Source organism: Pundamilia nyererei, unplaced genomic scaffold (genome assembly GCF_000239375.1).
Source record: "Pundamilia nyererei isolate P.nyererei 1_Seehausen unplaced genomic scaffold, PunNye1.0 scaffold00191, whole genome shotgun sequence".
Taxonomy (NCBI): Eukaryota; Metazoa; Chordata; class Actinopteri; order Cichliformes; family Cichlidae; genus Pundamilia; species Pundamilia nyererei.
This window is the reverse complement of record NW_005187592.1, coordinates 633,999-655,252: the sequence shown is the minus strand read 5'-3', so window position 1 is coordinate 655,252 and position 21,254 is coordinate 633,999. Positions and strand designations below refer to the sequence as shown.

General features: G+C 45.2%; 1 protein-coding gene across 2 annotated transcripts; it reads left to right on the top strand.

Annotated features, from left to right (window-relative positions):
- The first annotated feature begins 502 nt into the window (after window positions 1–502).
- On the top strand, window positions 503–20,693 carry zcchc2 (zinc finger, CCHC domain containing 2). Of its 2 annotated transcripts, none has more exons than XM_013914380.1 (14): window positions 503–1,477; window positions 5,834–5,954; window positions 6,336–6,406; window positions 7,543–7,614; window positions 8,455–8,555; window positions 10,334–10,437; window positions 10,883–10,945; window positions 11,548–11,602; window positions 11,703–11,829; window positions 12,557–12,624; window positions 12,784–12,845; window positions 14,536–14,628; window positions 14,712–16,163; window positions 17,365–20,693. In XM_013914380.1, exons 1-14 carry the CDS (start codon window positions 686–688, stop codon window positions 17,424–17,426), a joined length of 3,243 nt encoding a protein of 1,080 aa, XP_013769834.1. In that variant the 5' UTR covers window positions 503–685; the 3' UTR covers window positions 17,427–20,693. The 2 variants fall into 2 exon arrangements, with proteins under 2 accessions (XP_013769834.1, XP_013769833.1); XM_013914379.1 differs by having other exon boundaries at window positions 14,706–16,163.
- The last annotated feature ends 561 nt before the right edge of the window (window positions 20,694–21,254 follow it).

The window sequence follows — 21,254 nt, the reverse complement described above, 5'->3', positions numbered from 1 at the left end:
TGATAAACTACACAAAGGATACTTCTCTGCTCACAAGGCAGGAAGACGTTTCCTTATTTGGTCTGTACCGGTCTGAACTGAGAACCTGCTGACACACGAACCTCTTTTTCCTCTATATGCTGTTGTCTGATGAATAAACGTCAAGTTGATTTTGGAAGAGCAACCTGAAGCAGTTTCTGTGTCATTTTGTTCTCCCAAGCTACTCATGGGTAGCTTGGGAGTATGTCGGCTGTGCCCACGAAGCATCTTTTTCTGGCCCTCGATTTAGTTTAGTGTTTCATGCACTACACTAAATCTCACTGAACAAATTAAGTAGCAGAATACGCTGTTTTGCATTAGAGTATGCCTATTACAGTAAAATTACAGGCCTGTAATTTGATTTTACGTTTGAGTTTTTCAAGTACAGTATTTCATTGTGCCACTGTAACTCCAACACCAGTCGCGCGGTGGCAGCAATGAGCTAACAGTAGTTGCCACACTGCCGTTAATGCAGAGTAGAAGAAGACTGTAACTTCGTGAAAAGGGCTTCTGTAGTGGCGCCGCGTCAGATGCTTAGCTAACAGTAATAACACGGTAAAACGACGGATATTCGGTTCTCGCTCAGTATTACGAGGCAGTGTGAGGTTGTCAGTAATGTATATTGGTCCGTCGTCTACACTTTGAAGGCTCTCTCGTAGCACTGATAATGCTGAAAATGAAGCTACCGACGAAAACGGGCGAGGAAGGAGGTAACCAAACGGCTAAGAACGATTCATTGGATCGGCCGAAGCACCAACATGTTCTCGGGGCGGCATCTCCCTCCGTGGCGTGTGACAAGCTGGGGGACTCGCCCAGACCTCCGGTGCATCCAGCACAACTGGACAAGGAGAGCGTCTTTGAGTGGTTCGGCCTGCACCTAAACCCTGCTAAGCGTATCGAGTTCATGTGCGGGCTGTTGCATATGTGCCAACCCCTGGAGCTCCGTTTTTTAGGATCTTACTTGGAGGATCTCGCTAGAAAAGATTACCATGTTTTACGGGACTTTGAGTTTCGAGCAAATAGTCCGAGCGATTTGGGAGTGTTAACGGACGTGGTTGACCCAGTGATCAGGTCTAAACTCCTAGTCTGCCTGTCCCTCCTCGGGTCTGACAGCAGGGAATGTGCTGGAATACTCTTTCGGATACTCAGCCATGTCAACCCGGCCTTGTTCTGCAGAAATTACGACTGCCCCCTCCCTCCATTTAGGGACTCTCACGTTCACTCGCCGTGTCAGGCCGACAGTATGTACGGAGATTCAGAAGAAGACTGCGGCTTCTCTGCAAACGACACAGCCGGAGGTCCTCTGGAGCAGATTGCGCTGCTTTTTACTATGGCGTCCCTGCACCCAGCCTTCCACTTCCACCAACGCCAAGTTGTTCGGGAACTGCTCGACAAAATAGAGCTTGCTATGGAGGAGGGAAAGCGTCAACGCCAGCGTAGATCAAACGTCCAAGCAACGGTAATGAGCAACAAACCAACTTTAGCCCATCTAAATCCTAAGCTAGCTTGTTAAACTCGCCCAACTTTAAAATGTGTTCTTCAGCAGAATTGGTTAAAGTGGGGAAAACGTTAGATACATGTATTTCAAACTACGTAACATGAAAATGATGTCACATACTGGTAGAGTAGGCTCAGAGCAAACATTATTCTGCTAGCATTAGCTGCCATTATACTATGCTATTACTAACATGAAAGCCAGCCGGTTACCCTGCTGCTAGCTACAGTTTGGGCAGCTGTCGCACGCTCGGAGCTGTTTTGTAGCCTGCTGTTTAACTGTATGGGTTACCATCATCTGTCTAACCGCCATTTACAGTGTAAGTCGATAACAAGCTTATTGGAGGGTAAGTGGTGCCCTTATTAAAGCTATATTCAGATGCAATGCCAAGCGCTCCTCTGACAGCACTAATTCTCAAACAGAGCGCTTTCCAAGCGCCTCTGTGCTGTAGCAGGTGTTTGATAAAGAGCCGATCTCCCAACAATCACCCAGCCACACAGCTGAATATCCATCCATCCATCAAAAACTCCTTTTAGCTGGTGTGGTCTTGATTTTCTATGAAAGGTGGGATTGGTAACATGTTTTGGTGTCTTATTTTAAAACGCTTTAGAATATATATACAAACAAAATAAAGCACGAGTTGGAAACGGACTCCCTGCAAGTGTATCTCATAATCTTATCAGCCAGATAAGATGAGTAGTGTTAACTGTAAGAATTGCACGTTAAAAGAAAGATGCAGAAAGCTTTCACTTGGGGAAGTGTGGTTCAAATCTCATGTCAGGCTTAAACTGCATTGAAGTATTTTTTAAAATCATTTTTAAATTTTTCAGCTTTCATCTTTGGTTACTTTTTCTGGTGAAAAGGGCTTGGAGTGCTCAACAAAAACCCCATGTCTGATTTGAGGGTCTATCTGCTCAGTAGTTCTCTGCTAATGCCTGTGGAAGGTCACGTAAAACCACTTGTCCAAAGCATTGCACATGGAGCAGTGTGGATGTTAATCCTAAAGGGAAGAAGGTTCCCACTGCTGGCACTGCCAATGTAATGCTAATGTACCTGCAAGCAGCACGACATTTTTGACACATTATTGCTGGGGGACCTGATGACACTGTATACAATACCAGACACTGACATATCAGTGGGAGCAGCAGAGATGCAGTGTGACGTGTTGATCAAAGGACCTTTGATCTGTTTTTCCTCCATCTATTGGCAACAAAAAATGTTGTTGTTTTTTCTCTTCATTGGATTTTTAAATCTCGCCCCTGAACACAACCTCCTATAAAGTGGATAAGGTGTCATTATAACCCAGCCAAGTTAAGTGATTCCTTCGTGACATTAATAAGTATATTGAGTTATCAATGTATAGCTTTTTTAGCATACCTCCTTGGGCTGTTATCAACACCATTTATGACTGAATCCTTTAAACTGGCTGCTTTTTGTTTCGTCTAATCTGCTTCCAGATTTGTTAATATAATTCAAAGATATACCATAGAAATGCATCACAAAGTTGCATACAAAGCCAGGACATTTTGTCTACCTGAATATTGTTTTTTTTATAAGCAGGTTTACTGTGACATCCACTCTGAATTTTCTTACCTTTCCTCACCAGTCTGTGTTTAAGACTTCAGTGATTTCTCTGTTCTATAAGAGGATCCAAGCAACTCAGTAAGCCTGCTTTGTTTAACAGGCTTCAGTTTGCTCCCCAGTGACTGAAACTGAAATATTAATATCATTTCTGTAGTATTTAGCTGTTTCTTGATGTGAGCGTCCTGTAGCTCTGTGTAAACATGGTGGTCCCTCTTGTCTCCAAACAGCAGTTGTTAGTTCATTTGATTCCAATTAGGTACAAACTGTTGATTTCAGTCATTAAACCTGGTTCCACAGGTTTGTGTTATAAGTGGATAAAGTTCAAACCACAGGCTCTGTTGAAGCGTACAGGGGGGCATAATAACATCGGCCGTATTGAGAAAACGGTTTAATAGTTTTATCTATTAAACGATTGTTTCAGCTTTATTTTATGAATGAACAAAACCTCAGTTAACTATCCTGAAGTCATGTGAGGAGTGCAAAGCTCTTCTGTAGCCACTCAAGGGTGAGACCTTCCCACTGCCTCATGAGAAACCCCTCACTCGTTTTAGAGTCTCAGCCACTCTAAAGGATCCGAGTTTGCATGTTGCTGCCTAACACGTGGGGGATATGTAGCAGGAAATAGCAGTTGCTGTTCCCCATGTAAGATACAAGTATACAGATAGAACAAAGTGTGAGTTGTTTGGTCATGAGACTTCGTTTCCAGCCCAGTCACATTATGCTAGTAGCAGCATACGTGTCTGTATCTCTGACTCGAAGGCTTTCTGCTCCACGAGTCCCGGGATGAAGTCATTGTGAGCCAGAACCCTGCCTGATGAAGATGCACTGCTCTTAATAAAATCACTCGTGCCCTTTTTAAAGAATAGTCTCTGGACTGTGCCACTGTCAAATGTGGGCAAACACATAGAGAAAGTGAAGGGTTTGAAACAAATGGAGGGTTCTGGGGTTTTGTTATGCATACATAATCTGTTTCATCCCTTGTGACTGACACAATGTTGTGCTTTGCTTGGCCTTCTTGTACCCACAGACGGATGCTGTAGCTTGGCTCTGTTCTGTACTATTTGTATTATGTATGCATATGTGCTCCTTTCCCTTTCTTTGCTCAGCATTTCTGTGGGTTCATGTTTCCTGTTGGCTTGTAATTTATCACAGACTAATATTTGCTTTGGGCCGTTGATTTCATTTTGTGTCAGAAGTGAATTATAAAGTCACTGCAATTAGTCTTACACTCCATAGAAAAAGCTGAAAAATGTACTCAGAGATTAGAGATGGCACGATGCCACTTTTTTATGTCCGATACCATAAATTTGGATATCTGCCGATACCGATATGAATCCAATATAGTGAATTTTTTAATCAATAAAACTGATTTTTTTAATATCTTGCTGCTTTTTGTATAAGTTCATACTGACGTTAAAAAAACAAACCCAGTAAAGCTATTCTGTTATACCTGTATGTAAAAAAACACACTGCACCCAAAATATTTCATAGTTCAGCAAAACTGATCAATCTAATAAACTTAAACCTGCTCCATCCTCCCTATTCTGGTATTTTAAAGAGTAAGCAGCTCCTCCCCACCCTCCACCTCATGATGCTTAATCGATGTAATCAACCTTAATTTGATGCAGTGTGGAAAAATGCACAGAAATAAATAATTTTTCTACAATAATAAAATAGATTCAACATCTTTCTTCAACAGAACTGCAGACTGCACAGATGGTACCTTCCCAAAGGAAAAAGTAGTACAGCTTACTAGGGTATATTAGACTTAACAGTTACTATATGCAGTAATGAACTTCTATACATTTTACATCAGATTTAAACTTTGGGTGTCAGATAATTATTTATTAAAAGCTCGACATTTTAAATGAGAATAAGAAAGAAAAGTATGTCTTTGTGCCCCCTTTTCCCTGTTCATGCCCTATCGGCCCCCCTGACTAAACTTTGCTAGATCCGCCCCTGCACAGTTACGTCAGCTGTAGAAAAAGATCCTCGAGTAGAAAGTAATATTAAATACATTCTAACAACAGCTGATCAAGCTTAAACGTTCTGCTGTTGTTCAGCCGCTGGTTTCCTCTTTCTGCTGCAAAGTGGGCCAAAAACAAAGAAGAGAGATGATCAGCTGATCACTGATCAGTTTCATGATTGAAGCAGCAGCAGAGAGAGAGAGGCAGTCGCTCCATATATCGCTTGTTAAGCTTTACTAACATTCAGAGATGAACTTACACACTTGCTTTACTTCTCTCTGGGATCACTTCAGAGATGAAATGCTGGTTTGGTAGCGAGGCTACAAACACACACAGCTGCTCTATCACTGAGCACACTGCTCCGACATGTTACGGTTATGAGCCGAGTTACGCCGTGTCGCAAGTTCTGTGAGGTGCTTTTTTTGATATTTAATGGATCGGATTACATTTTTTATTTCTCTCCGATATCCGATCCAGTAATTTACGTCAGTATCGGATTACATACCGATACGTAATATGGGATCGGTCCATCAGAGATCCTGGGATAGTATTCCAATTCCCTTCATTGATCTCCAGCTGTGTATTGTGGGAAAAGTAAAACAAACCACTGGTGGTGTTGATCGAACTTTGCCTTAGTAATTTGCACCGACAGTTGTTTAAATTGAAATGTCATAGGTAACTGTGACACTTGTGAAATGCAGTACTTTCTGAGTAGAGCTCAGCGTGCAGTGAATTATTATGTTTCTAACTTTGAGTGTTTGTTTTCCAGGAGCTGATGGGCCAGAAGGGAGATTACCTGGCCTCTCAAGGGCTTGGGCTAGGAGAGTGTCCAGCCTCCCATCCACCTTGCCAGAGCCGACGGTCCAGCCGCAGGGCAACACAGAGAGAAGGTGAATAGAAAGGGTGCACATACTGAACACGATGGCAATTATGTGCTGCAGGTGCAACTGAGATCGTGGCAGCTTTGATATGTGCCCTGAGTCAGTTTCACGAGTAGCTTTTTTTCTTTTTCTTTGCTGTAATCATTTCTAAGGCACTAATGGTTTTTGTTATGTTGGCACTTTGTACAGCCGCAGAGAAGCCAATGCACATTTTTCTCTACTTGCTGATTTATTCATGGCAGGTGCTGAAGTGACCCTGATATTGTATGGGCTTAAATAATTCAACAGGCTTTCAGTAGACCTGTACTACTGTGTCTGAAGACGGTATTAGCTATGTTGCTGTTTTTATGGAAAAACGATATCATTAGTGTGTCCTCTGTGTTTGTGCAGCTGTGCATATCGAGGGAATTGTGCTTAGGGGCATCTGTCGGAAGAGAACGGACAAGGAATACAATTTTGAGGTAGGTGACCGCACACGCACTCTCGGGCACTGCTTCAGATCAGGTCAAGTCAAAGATGAGCTGTGATAAGTTACAAATCTGAATTTTTACCGTTAACCTTTGAGTAGCTTTGCATGATTGACAGTTCAAAATAAGAAGTCTGTTATTGAAATAAACTGTCTTTTTCCTGTCGTTGGCTTTTCCAAACACACGTGTATACAGGCAAAGGGTCACTGGTTGTTTTGCTAACTTGCTGCTTCTCAGGCGGGTCTGAACAAGTTTGTTTGCCCTTATATTCACCACATGTGACAGTGACAGAAAGTTAAGGCTCCTCCTCCTTGTAGAAACTTTGTTCCTTTTTTGTTCGTATACCTGCTCAGTTCCACGTACAGACACTTGCTTTCTGCTCTGCCACCAACACCCGCAGCTGTGAACTTGATCATGCAAGAAAAATGCAGCTCTTACACGTGCGCCTATTGTCACACACACAGTTATGTGCCTATTATAACGCCCAGATAGTTTCCTGTATTTTCTTTACTTTGTTTGACCTACTTGGCCGTTGCGCTCAGAAAAATCCCGTTTTCAGTGGTGCGTGTCAGTGTCACAGCTGGTGACTCTATCCCTTGAGAAGTCTGTTTAGATCTTTATAGAACAAAGTAACCTGATTGTTGCTTGTGTGCAGAGAAATCATTAAACAATTGGAGAAGAGCCCAACTGTCCTGTTGGCTTTTCTAAGCTTTGACAGTAAAGCCAGCAGCTCTGTTTGGACTGGAAGGAGCTGCTGATGCATAAGACACAGACACTGTGACGTATCTTTGTAGTGCACTCACTCATAAACAGAACTTTAACTTTGAATTCTTTGCTATCTTTTTGACATGAGCAACTCCTGAGATTAGAAAAGATGTCACACCTCGATTTCTTAGCAGGAGAGTAAGCCAATCTTGCTTTTAACACAAGTTTTGTTTTTTCTTGTTTTATTTGAATGGTTTGTTTGTTTCTTCCACTTGTGCTCACAGGTTGCTTTTTATTCAGTATCGTTGCCCTGCTTGGGTGTCTTCACGCCGTTACTGTGCGGTAAACTTCTAGTGCAGTCCTTCTGTGTGGTGTTTTTGGCACTTGTGGCTTTGCAGTGATGGAGTGTCCTGCTGCTGTTTCAGGTGAAGTGGTCCGACTCCTCTTTCAGCAAAGTGACCAAAACCCATTTTGAGCTGGAGAACTTCCTCCTGAAGGTAATCACAGCAGTAATATTAAAGCAGAAGAGCTGCAGAAGTATATGTAAAGAACTTTGAGTGTTGTTATATTCCTTTATTTGTTGAACTGTTATTTGTTTTAAAGATGTATAATTAAGACTGTTTTCTGATTGTACAGAGGTTTCAGTCTGAGTGTGTCTCTGTCTCATGTGCAACTAGGTCTGTTTTGTTGTAAACGATGCAAAGACGTCGTGGCAAATGGACGAAGCTGTAGGTAACATTTAATCAGCACAGTTAAATGGCTCGCTGTCAGAACTTCAGCAGACACATCAGCAGAACAAAGTGACAGCAGTGTCATTAGTAAATAGGACTGATACTGGTAATTACTGATCATTCCTACACGGAGCACTCTCAGCAGTTTGTACTTCAAGCATTTACACAAATGTTTTTCTTGTGTAACATCTGCACACCAGCTCTGACGGTTGTATCCGGGGAACCTTGCTGAGGATACTGTGGAGTAGTTGTCATTGGCAATCGAACCACTTTCTGATTGGTCTTACCTGCATCAGTAACAGCTGTATGAGTCCAGATGCCAATTTCAAATGTTTGGCCAGTTTTTAAAAAAGAAGCATTTTCACAGTGGGAGGTTTCACTACAGTTTATTGGTCGTCCTGTACGAAACTAATCTGTGCACAGGTGATGTACCATCGTATATACATTATGGTAATACAGCTTCAGTCCACGCCATTGAACCCAAAGCTGGTTATTTAGCACAAAAAGGAAGTCGAGGTCTTGAAGACACATAATGAAAACTTGTATGTGCAGGCAATGCTTCAGTGCATCCCTCCTGTTGTTCACCTTCCCTCTTTTTCTCTGCAGCTTCCGAAGGATCAGTGTACAGAGTCCTTTGAGAAGAGCATCTTGAGTCTTTTGAACCAGGGGGGCCAGTATGAGAGCAGAGAGGTGGAGAAGAACCTCAGGTAATTTACATCTAGCCCACTTGTTCACCTGAAATCTTAAAAAGCTGCGGACAAATTCTCCTTTTGACCTCTGGCTAGATGAGCCAGTTTCTGATGAGGAATATTTATTTTTGTGGCTAGCTTGTGTTCAAATGTTTCGGCTCCATCTTGTTTGGCGTTTTCTGCCATTCGCATATCTGATCACGTGGAAACACTGTGGACTGCAGCTTTGACCGAGGACTTGCCGCAGTCGCGACTGTGGTCATTTTGTTCTGTTATTGTGAGTTCTCCAAGGATAAGAGGTCACCATCTGTCTTGCTTTACCCAAAGATGTTGTTCAGCATCATTTCCTGTGTGTAAAAAAATCTGACATGCATTCCTACTCCTCACTGTGCCGCAGTTTACTTCGAAAACAAGCAAGAAGCTTTGTGGCATTTTGAGGCGCTCAGTAGGCTTGAATGGAATGACCCCAGGTCAGTGAAGGAACGCTGGATGAGATTCTCAGTGTCCTGCGGTTATTTATCTCAGGTGTGTGTGTGCATGTGTGGAGGGAAAATGTCACCAGAGATTAAGATGTAGTCACAATGTGATGAGGAGGGCAGACTGAGAAACAAAGGGCATGTTAGTGTCAGACTGTAATCCTCCTGTTTGACACTATTTTGCAAATCGAACAGCATCGTCTGTCTTTTCTTTATATATCAACACAGCCAGTTTAAAATGTAGACCAAAACAATTAGCTAAGCATCGCTGTGTTATTTTGAAAGCTTGAGCTTAAAATAGCTGTGAACGAGCAGCTCCGTGGAATTTTAAGTACCTTCGTTTCCGTCAGTGTGCTGTGTGTCAGTTATTGTTGCTGCTGCTACAAACCAGCAGGACAAACTGTGTTTGGACCCCCGTCACCCCCATCATGCCAGTACTGGAGGGTGGGGAAAGGAGCGGGGGCCCTTGACCTAGAAAGCACAGCTGAACATGATATTCTGTCAAATGGGTCTGACCATTATCTGCAAAGCTTTGTAAGGGTCCCTGTAATACATGTCAGGCATGCTAAACAGGGCTGGTTTTCATTCTTGGTTGAAGGGATAGTCAACCCAGAGAGGTTTTTGTTGTTGTTTTCCCTTTCATTTCTGATAACACACACCCACACAGTGGGTGTGGCCTCTCCACCAGTTTCATTTAGTGTGAAGTGAGACTGTGGAGCGAGTGGGGAAACTGAAACCTATCTGCTTGGACTGTTTTTGTTTGCATCCAAAGTCCGGCCCACTGTCAGACTTTTGTCTTGTGTCTCATCTTGTATAAGGCGAGGCTTAACTAGTGCTGGAGCAAAGCTTTTTGCTTCACTGTTGGCTGCAGTTATGGGCCATTAAAACTTGCACAGTGCACGACAGGTTCAATGTTTATGGACTGGGGGGTTGGTACAGTCATTACGAGAACGGGGGCGCCCAGTGATTAGTGTGCCTGTGTTAACCCTGGGACAGACTGTACCCAGCCTCTCCATGCACTCCCGCAAATCTGAAATTGATAAGCAGAAGAAAGTCCATGGATATTTTTGTGAATTCTTCAAGCCTTTATGATCGTGTAATGTAACGGAAATATTGTCAGCTCCACCCTGTGCGTGCAGTTTTTATGTCCTAGTGACTATTTCTATGATTAATCGTTTAGTGCTTCAACATAAGTGCCAAACACGTTCTCAGAGGAGGAGTTTGTGTTCAGAGTAATGGTGTCATTCTGAAGTCTAAGGATTTGTTTTTGTTTGTTAATGAGCAGTTTCACTCATGCTGTCTCTCTGCTCTCACCTGTAGAGAGAGGTTCCTGTCTGCGCCTCCGCTGTTCAGGCAGACCAGGAAGGTCTGCAGCTTCTTCAACTGTGATTCCAGTTACGCTGCTAAACCTACTTGTAGCAGATGTGAGTATAAGGCCAAGATGCTCATATTCATGTTAGATCATGCAGTTGTCTGAAAGGTCAGCTGTTAATGAAAGCTGCAGCATCATCCTGCAGAAGAGTCGGTGGTCTCACCGCCTCTCCCTGAAACACGCATGTCCACCAGCATAATGTCCTCTGGTCCTTTGTGAGGCAGCGCAGTCACAGTTCAGGTTCATGTATGGAGCCTTACAACAGCCGGAGAAAGCAACAAGAACTGTTTTGTGTAATGTTGTATTTATTGATTTTACATTTTCAACCTCTCTGGCTTCCTGTTTAGTTCGTTTTCTCTATTTATGTAATGAAAGTAATAAAATGCTACAGATGTGCAGTTTTTGGTCTTGAGTGATCAGACATATGGAACAAAGTGGTTTTCATCACTTGTGCTTTAGTTTTCACCTTTTCTGTGTTTTTGGGGTTTTTTGAACAGGCAACTGTCAGCTGGGCACAGCCTACCAGGGAGACTGCTCCGATGCCTCCAGTCAGGAGGAAGGTGAGAAGAAGCAGCTTTCAGGTCCGCGCTTTTTTCTGGGGGGAGCGGGTTGTTTTTCTATGATACTGGTGGGGGTGCAGCATGATGAGGGGAGGAGTGCATGGAAGTGTGTAAATCGCTGATTGAGAAGTGACTGTGGGCACTGACAAAACAAAGACTCGGCCAGCTAACCAGGCCTGCTGCCCGAGTCTTACTAGTGTTTATTTTTGGAGGTCAGTCGGAAAAGCTGAGTCTGTTTCAAATCCTCATATTTCACAGCTATATTTGCCCCATCATGTGCCACGGGCAGCCGTCACCTCGTCCTGCTCATACTTTATATAAAGCTTGTTAATCCTGGACGCCATTTACCTTACAGACACAGAGATGGGCTATCTCTTTCCAGCTGTAAAAAAATGATGTATTAAATGAAATTTGAGTCTTTGGTCCTACAGCCACTGCTAACAGTACACATGAATCGCTTCTCCTTTGTCAGAATGTGCTTCACCCTAGTTGTGCTCACATTTGTCATTTGATGGGTAATAATGTGTGAATTGTAATGAACAATGAGTTGGATGAGCGCCTCCATCATTGACTTTTTCTTGTTTAAACCCTGTGAAATCTAGAGTCGTATCTACAGGGACACAAGAAAAAGCACAGCTCCAAGAGTCCATGCCAGCTGTGAGTATGATCTCTGCTTCACCGCTGTTTTTGTCTTTGTTAGTGAAGCAGAAAAAAGCTGCACGTAAACGTATTAACCAAAAGCACGTGTTCCTCTCAGCGGTCTGTCGGGTGCCAAAGGCTCCCAGGTGGACCCTCGCGGGGGAGGACACGCCGCAGAGCTCAATGGGCCTGCAGAGAGGAGGAGGAAGAGCTGCGCACCGCGAAGCAGCCAGGAAGCCGAGCAGGTCGGGTTATTTGCCAGTCTCTTTGTCTTGCGTATACAGAAACCTGTTTTGATTAAAGAAGTTCTTACTCGTGCTCAGCAGTACTTCAGCGTGCCACTGAGACACACAGCACATATGATTGCTAACACTGGCACGAGTGTTGTAGACATGGTAGCTTGCTGTGCTGCAATCTGCTCCGTTTGTGCAGCAGGTAAGCTCCTCGCTGCACCAGCCGCTGTCAGAAGCAGCTCGGTTCAGTCCTGTGAGTAAAGCTCAGAGCACAGTGAGCACCGTTTCACCAACACTGTTAATCATTATGGGCTGCAGACATTTGAAGGCCGCTATGATTGCATTAACCCAGCTGCTCCTGTGTCTCTGATTGGACGTGCCATGTGAAGGGGAGTGCTCTGTGCTATCTCGCTAACACGCTCAAACACTGAGAGGTGGAGGACAGTCTGCTGACAAAGCACATTCTTCATCTCACTCATAAGCCGTTTATTTGAGAGCCCTGGATGGGATCGACTCCTCAGAATCCTTCTCTCAGTGTAAACTGGTGTTACACAGGGTCGTTTTTCCTTCTTTGTTGTTGTTGTTTTGACTCATGCTCCAGCTCTGTGTAGTATTTGTGTAAATTGGTAGGGATCCCCCAATACGCTGCTAGCTGAACAGCTGAAAGTGATTAATGGCAAATCGAGTCATTCCAGGGGAGCTGTGAGCTGCATGTTAATGACTCCTCGCTTTCTTACAGCACCAGGACACAGACAAGAGAAGCCACCCAGCCACCAAAACCAAGAGCAGAGTGCTGCCCACAGAAGGGTAGGTCTGCTTCACGAGCTAAGAGGCTCCACGTTTACCCTGTGTGACACGTTTGAGCAGTCATTAGACTCTGGCTCTGTCAGTCTGTGCGTTCGTGTACAGTGTGCTGCATCTGTGTTAACATGAACGCTCTGGTCTCCCGTGTGCTCCTGTTTTCAGAGAGAAGGTGAAGTGCAAGTCCTTTGTGTCCAACGGGTGTTTGGTGGCAGCCCCGAGGAAAGGTAAGCGTCTGTAGCAGGAGGCAGTGTACTTCAACAGGACGGTGCTTTGTTGAATGCTTTTGAAGCAGCTCCTTTAAGCTCCCAAGTCCATCAGAGCAGTGTTGCCAACTTAGCGACCTTATTTCTTTTCTAAAAAGCGACTTTTGTAAATGGCCTGCATTTGTATAGCGCTTTTCTAGTCCCTAAGGACCCCAAAGTGCTTCACACTACATTCAGTCCTCCACCCATCCACACACACATTCACACACTGGTGATGGCAGCTACATTGTAGCCACAGCTGCCCTGGGGCGCACTGACAGAGGCGAGGCTGCCGGACACTGGCGCCACCGGGCCCTCTGACCACCACCAGTAGGCAAACATGGAGTTAGTATCTTGCCCAAGGATATTTGGCATGCAGGCAGGAGGCAGCCTGGGATCGAACCACCGACCTTCTGATTAGTGGCTGACCTGCTCTAATCATCATAAGTCTGTAGTCTGTTATTAGTCAGACTTATGACCACTTTTTGACGTGAAAGCACGTATCGCTGTTCCTCTGAACAAGCAGCGTGCCGCCCGTGCCAAAGCGCTCACAGGCGGCGGGTCATTCTCACGTAGCAGTCGCCCACAGCTGCAGTCGGAGCAGGAGATGCTGACCCCTACGCGCCCAAACTGCAAATGAATCGCGCAGGAGCGAAGCCGCTGCTCCCGCACTGACTGTAACGCAGTCAGTACTTTTTGTGGATCAGAAGGTTTAAAACGACCTAAACACACACAGTAACTCTGCCAGTGCGCCTGTTTCAGGTCACTTTTGCCAGTACCAAGCCTGGATGGAGGGGTTGGAACCGTGACATTAAAACAATAATTTTAAAAAGAATTTCATTTGTAGTTCTAAATATATTCTAAATGCATTTAGGGTGGTTTGGTTTTTTTAACATAAGCATGACCAGTTATGCAAATTAGGTGATGACCTCATTTAGCGACTTTTAGGACAGCCAATAGCTGTTTTCCTTACTGACGAGTTGGCAACACTGTATCAGAGGCCGTCCCTCTCTGGCATGTGCAGGCTTGTCTCGCTGTTGTGCGCACCGGGAATGGTATTGCTGTAGCAGGGGCGATCGTGGAGTTGGGAGTTCGCCTTGTAATCGGAAGGTTGCCGGTTCGAGCCCCGGCTTGGACAGTCTCGGTCGTTGTGTCCTTGGGCAAGACACTTCACCCGTTGCCTACTGGTGGTGGTCAGAGGGCCCGGTGGCGCCAGTGTCCGGCAGCCTCGCCTCTGTCAGTGCGCCCCTAGCTGCCATCACCAGTGTGTGAATGTGTGTGTGAATGGGTGGATGACTGGATGTGTAAAGCGCTTTGGGGTCCTTAGGGACTAGTAAAGCGCTACATAAATACAGGCCATTTTAGCAATGATACTGTGATGTAACACCTTTATGTTGCCTAGTTATTTTTCTGTATTATCATGTGACATGGCCCTAGTGGCTGCTTGCATGGTACGGTATTCGTAGACAGTAAATGACTAATAATAACGCCGTCTCTTACAGGCTGCAGTTCCTCATGAATTGCAGCTGAAGCAGAGTCTCAGTCACCAGTTTAATAAACTCATCAGTAATCTTGTCGTATCGTAAAGGACACGTTAACAATCGTGCTGTGTTTCCTGTTGCATACACAGTAGATGGGCGCTGGTTGGCTTTGACACACGTTGTTGTTGCAGATGGCGGTTCATCGTCAGAAAGCTGCAGCTCCCCATCCAGCCCACAGCACCGAGGACCAGAGAGCCTGGAAAGTGAGGATGAACACAACAAAGGTAAAACTATCACACACGCCCTTTTTCTAAATACAGCCACTGTAAAGATAAGCGATGACGTTGCTGTCCTCTGTCAGATACAGATAGCCCCTGTGACGAGCTCTGTAAAGGACCAGGCTCTGACATGTTCTTCACCGGCCAGACTGACTCTGCTGTGCTGGCGGAGGCCTCCTTTAGCAGCCTGGAGGGGAGAGCAGACTTCCCCCATATTTCCTTCATGCATAATGTGAGCTACATACTCCCCAACGGAGGTGCGGATGCTGGGCTCCCATTGGGTTCACTTCCTGGCCAGAGCATGGTTCCAGAGGGAAAGCCCTCACCAGGGCCGCTAATGATTCCGATGCCCACACTGCCTCCAGCCGTCTCTGGAATTGTGGACGACCCGGAGAAGAGGGATGTTGTCCAAACCTTTGGGATTCCACCTACTGGACTGCATCCTGCAGGAACTTCTGCTATGCAGCCCTTGATCCAGGGCTTCAAAACGGCTTTGTCTCACAGCCAGGGCGGCACTGACGGAGCGCCGGGGAGTGGATCTTCACCTGCTGCACCGCAGGTTTCACACCAGGGTCCAATCAGACCCGTCAGCGTCATGTCTTCTCCAATACTAACCTGCCAAGACCCAGCCAACATCAGCCCGGGCCTGGCCTCTTCTCTACCACATGTGGAGACATTGCAAAGCAAGCGCCCAGGCTTACCGTCTGCCCTGCCTTCTCCCTACGCCCTGCCCCCCGTCCCAATGCCATCTCTGGGTGCACCCGTGGGCCCTGGACAAGTACAAGCTGCTGTTCCACCAGCTGTGCCCACGCACACCCCTGGACCTGCCCCGAGCTCTAGCCCAGCACTTACACACAGCACGGCACACAGCGACTCTACATCCTACAGTAACAGCAGTGCTTCCACTGGAAGCACCCCGGTCGCTCCTGGTAGCCCTCTCACTCTCCAGCAGCCAGCAGCACCGCAGCAGCTGCCAATGGGCTGCGGGACGTGTGGCTGTCACAATAACTGCGGCAGCCGAAGCAGCAGCGTGAGCGTCGCCTCGGGTCAGACGCCTTTATTCTTCCCTGGCCACCAGATGGCAGCAGCGCACCAGATGTTCAGTGTTCCTCCACCGCTCTTCCAGATCACAAGCCTGTGCAATAGCAGCTACCTCACCCAGGCTCACCCTCCTCACCAGGCCAACGGACCCACCTCCATGCCCCCTTACTTCCCCAGTGCTGCTCCAGCACATCCATCCCCTTACCTTAACACTCACGCCCAAAGTCATGCAGAGGTACCATCGCACATGCTGGCCACGCAGGCTACAGCAGTGGTAGCCGCCGCCAGCTACAGCCTCCAGCAGCCGATGGCTCCAAACACTTCGTTCTGCCACCATGTCTACCAGCATGTGTACCCTCCCCTGGGGATGCTGCCTCCCTCTCTGTTGGGGGGAGGTGGCGTCAATAAGAAGAACGGGAACGTGTCCTGTTATAACTGCGGTGTGAGCGGCCACTTTGCTCACGAATGCAACCAGCCCTCCATTGACTCCACACAACAAGGTAACAGCGACACCCAACACTCAGCAAAGACTAGAAGGCTGATCCTCCACATGAAGTATATTTGTAGCTGTCTTTACTCAGCTGTGCATGGTTCACAACATGCGCTTTCAGATATGGCAGAAGAATCTGCGTCGCTCACATTATTGTAGTGAGATGCAGCATGTGTGCAACACCGCAGTGTCACCTCCTACGTTAAAATCAAAGTAATAGCTGAATACAAACAAGTACAGTTATCAGCCATAAAAGGCCAAAGTTTGTGTACGAGAATGAGGCGGTGCGGGATTTCTCACTGATACTGGGGGTCCAAGTTCAAATCTCAGTGACCTTGACCTCAAGATCAAAGGTCAGGTTTTCTGAAGGTACTTTGAACACAAACGAGGCAGTGTAGGGTTTTTGTTTATCTGCACTTTTGCTTGACGTTTCCACAGAAACAGTTTGGTTAGGACAGGCTGATGGCACCTAGGGCTGCAACTAAAGATTACCTCCACTTCCTGTGGGTAAACCTCTCGTTCTCTGCCCACTTATGAATATCGCCCCGTTGTGTCTTCCCACGGAAAATTAATGACTCAGGAAACGCATGAATTTAAAAATGATCAAATGTATTTTTACCGTTACTCGACAGGACCATCAAAATAAATGAAAGGATCAACATGGACCCATTCAGAGTTACAGCTCCAGGGTGCCGGTGTTTGACGTGCTCGTGCGCTGCAGTGATGCTGTTGTGGAGTGAAAGCATTGAACTTTGTTTTCTGTGACACGCTTCCATCCTGCTGTTTGGCCATTAGCGCTGCTGTGTTCTTCTGCATTAGTGCGTCTGCAGTCTTGGCAGGTGATGCAGGCGATACTGCCCGCACAGCTTGCTGTAGTGTGTTGCACATTCACGCTGTATTGGTATAAATCGCACTACTGTGTACAAATGTATAATCTTCAGTATTACCAGCTCACACTTCATGGCTGTGATGGGTTTTACAGTTGCAATTGTCCTTCCTCACAGGTAATGTAGTGCACAAAATAAGTGTGTGTGGGTTTGTCGAACCACAGTCATAACACAAACCTGAAGCGCGGGCCGTGAAATAGCAGCGTTTTCCTTTTCTCTGTTTGTTCTTCAGCAAACACGCTCGGCATCACTGAACACTGGTGTCATGTAGTCGTGCTGCGATGAACCACTGCGAGCTGATGTTTGTGCGTTTGTGTGTCACAGGTGGGTTCCGGTTAAAGTACGCACCGTCCCACATCTCAGACGGCCCTGACAACGCTGACTGAAGAACACGAGGAGGATGGAGGAAGTTCCTGCGACCTCGTTTCCATGGCGGCAGCCTCTTCCCTGGGAGCTGTTTGTGAGCAGCGTGATCAAGCTTCTGTGTTCGCCACCGCATCCTCTGAACAGGACCGACCTGCCAAGGGCTCCGTGGACAAAGCCCGAGTACTCGTGCCTGGAAGAAACCTTCATCCCGTGGGGATTACTCATTGCACACGCAAACTGTCCATGTGACTCGAAGCCCCACCCCCTTTCAGTTGGTTTTTGATATTTTTGCACTGAGGGTCGGAAATGATTAACTTATTAATTCTTAGGAAGTGAAAGCTATTTTGAGGATATTTAGTTTTAACATTAAGCGGAGCCTTCGGTCTCGACTGGGAGCTTCTTAAACACTTCTTTGTAAGAGCGTATTTATGCCTTTTCTTAACTGTTCACGATTTTATTGTACAGCAGTTTTCAAAGACTACGAATCAAAGATGGATTTTGTTTTCAATTTTGCTGTAAGGTTTTTGAATGTATGTTTAAAGAGGAAGCTGATTCAGAGTGGACGGATCTCACGCATTTTTGCCACTTGGTGTGTTTTTAGTTGAAGGGTAATTGCTGCTGCTTTGTAATTTAATTTTCTTATTGTTTTCCATTTTTTAAAAGTTATTTTTTTGGTCAGATGCACTATAGAGAAGCAGGAGCCACTACAACACGTTCACGTAAACATTTTATTGGTGTTCATTTGAAATCTGCATGAATTGGCCAACTGATCAGCATTTTGTGTAAAACGTCGTTTCAGGTGTAGAACCAATTTTGATGGCTAACAGTGGAAAAAGTTGAAGCGACATACTGTAGAAATAAAACTGAGATTCCAGGTAATGAGTCGGACCAGTTCTGTTCCAGGCAGCACGTTTGGTCCTCAACATGTTGCTCTGATTGATTTCTTTTTCTCTTTAACTTTAGTAGCTGTTTCCTTTTAGCGTCCATGCTTGGAGTGTGCAGCAAACTGAGACGTGCTGGCTCGTCGTGTCAGAAAGGCAAACGTGTTCAGCCCCCTCCAACATTTTGCATTAGTTAGTATTAAAGTTTAGGCCACTTGCATTGTTGGGAAACATCCTTTTCTCTGCTGTAACCATGTTCATGTTTGGCCAACTTTAGCTACCCTGTGTTGCCCAAACGTGGTCGAGCAGCAGAAGTGTTGCCTCGGGCCCCTCCTCCAGCGTTACCTGGGCCGGCGTATTTACAGCAACTACTGGTCTGAGGTGGGTCCAGTTTGATAGTTTGGCCTGTTGGAATCGTCATTGATCCGGGAAGCTCCAGACCAATTATCAGTGGAGTGTTTGAAAGGCAAAACTCGTCTTCTTTCAACCAAAGTTAGCCTTTAATTTGATCTACTAAATGGCAAAGTGTCATACAGCGTTCCCACGAAGCGCTCGTGCTGTGGGCAGAAGCTGTAACATGGAAACTGACTTGTAGAGCACAGACTGGGTGGGTCCAGCCTCTGACAGTTACAGGCTGAACTCAACGCTGTCACAGACACCTGACACTTTCTGGATTCAACTGAATCAATTGAAAAGATCTGCAGTTTTGATTTCTGAATATTTTAAGGTGGACTTCAGAGTTATTTTGATGTGGAAAAGCAGAACAGCAGATTTAAAGCGATCAATATTCTCCTGAGGTTTTTGTGACACAGATTAAAGGAGGCAAGGTGTGAATATGGAGCCCCAAAGTGGTTGAGAGCACATCAATTAATTGTTGATCATGTAGAATATAAGTGTAATTAAAGGTGGCTTAATTCATAACCCAATGTTAAGTTTTTAAGGAGGATCTAAGATTTTTCTAATCTGTTTTTAGTTCATAATGGAGTTTGTCTGTCGCTGTTCCCTTATGTTTTAGCTGATAACTACAACTATGCCACTACAACCCTGTGGCATAGACTGTGTACACAATGGGCCCACCCACTGTGATATCACCCACTGTGATATCACCCACTGTGATATCACCCACTGGTTAGTGATGTTTGTTACCGGGCCTCAAACTGGCAGGTGAGGAGAATCTGTGACACGGCTTGATGACCTGTCGGTGACACGTCACAACTCGATAACCATAGTGGTCGCCCCCTGATGGCCACTGAGAGTAATACTGCACGTTTAAGACATCAGTCTTTACTGTTCCAAGCAAACTGCTGCCCACATTAGTCAGTCAGCACAGCTTAGAGTAACTAATGCTGAATCTAGCTGCTAGTGTAATACGACTTGGATAAGGTTATAATCTAGTTTTCTGTTTAGCTAACATTAGCTTATTAACCAGTGACGTCTGAAGCCTTTTGAGCAGCCATTCAGAAGCTTGGCAGCTTAACTGAGCAGCACGAGTTGCCTTGTAAAACAAACTTGGTTATAAATAATCAGAGGAGGCTGTTCCCACATTTCTGTTGAATGTCTTCAGCACCATTGCTGTTCTTGCTCCAAGCAGCTAGCTGGCTATAGTTGAAAGCGGGGGATGAGCTTGCTTTGACACATTTTAATATTAGAATTTTAAATGCAGTTTGACAAAAACATAATTCCCACCTCTTCTTTGGGTTCCATATGTAACATTTATTTAAGCAATTAAGTTGTCAGTACAAAATAAATGAGATCAGTTCGAGAACACTCGTCGCTAACACAAATGTAGGAGTGTTTTATTTATTAATGAAGACGCTGAAGTTTCTGGTCGCCATTTGATGCACTCAGGCTGTTCATTGGTTGTTTTCAGAGCTTTGTGGATATGGTGCTTGTTTTTGTGCTGCGTCTGTCCTCCATCATTGCTCAGCCTGCTGTCAGTGCATTAGTTGATCTATGCATACATGTTTGGATCCCCCCTCCCCCCCCAGATGTTTTAAATTGGGTGACAAGAGAAGCAAGTGGTGGCGACGACAAGATATTTCATGTAAAACTGCTAAAGAGATGCACAAAAACAAAAAACTGTAGATGGGCTTTATTCATGTTTCCCTTTGAAGTTCTTCCTTTTCATTCAAGGCTTGACGATCCCACTGCTCTGGATCACAAGCAGTGAGAAGATGTGGAGGAAGAAGAGGGGATTCATGTGTGTACATACTGTGGACACCAAATAAACCCAAGTTTCATTTTATTGACCTTTGAATGGTTAGAAAAATGCTGTACTGTTCATCAATGTTTACTGTACTCTTTGATATCTGCACACCAGAAAGGTCAAATATTTCTAGAGTGGAATTTGGATTTTATGCAAATTGTTCCTGTTTTTTTTCTGTAATTAAAAGCAATAAATAAAAATAAAACGTGTCCGTCTGTCCTTTAGATTTGGCTGCAGCCTGTATTTTGCTGTGCACATTAAGATGCACCGTTTAGATTCCTGGTTGGGTAAACGACCAGCCATGAAAACCAGATATTATCAAGATCAACTCCAGCTTTTACTGTGACAAGACGAGATTACCCTGACCTCTGCAATCAGTCTCTTTGTGGTTAAACATACAGCTTTGTCAACATTTTAGCTTCTGTACAGCTAACTAGCTCGATAGTTTGAAAGTAGCAGTGAATGCTAGCAGGCTAACTAAAGGTGGACTGTTGTCTTTAAGAAGCTTTAGTTGGTAAGCAAAAAGTTGCTGGTTTGATTCCAGCTAGCGGCACAAATTACTTTTAGGATTCATCAGGAAGGAACGGTGTCAAATCAGGCACAGGGAACGCCTAAACACTTCTATACATTCAATTTCTAGACCTGGAAACTATGCCCATCTTTTATATACAGTCTTAATGACCTTGTAGTACCATATCACCCTATTAGAGCACTTCGCTCTCGCTCTGCAGGCCTACTTGTTGTTCCTAGAGTATTTAAAA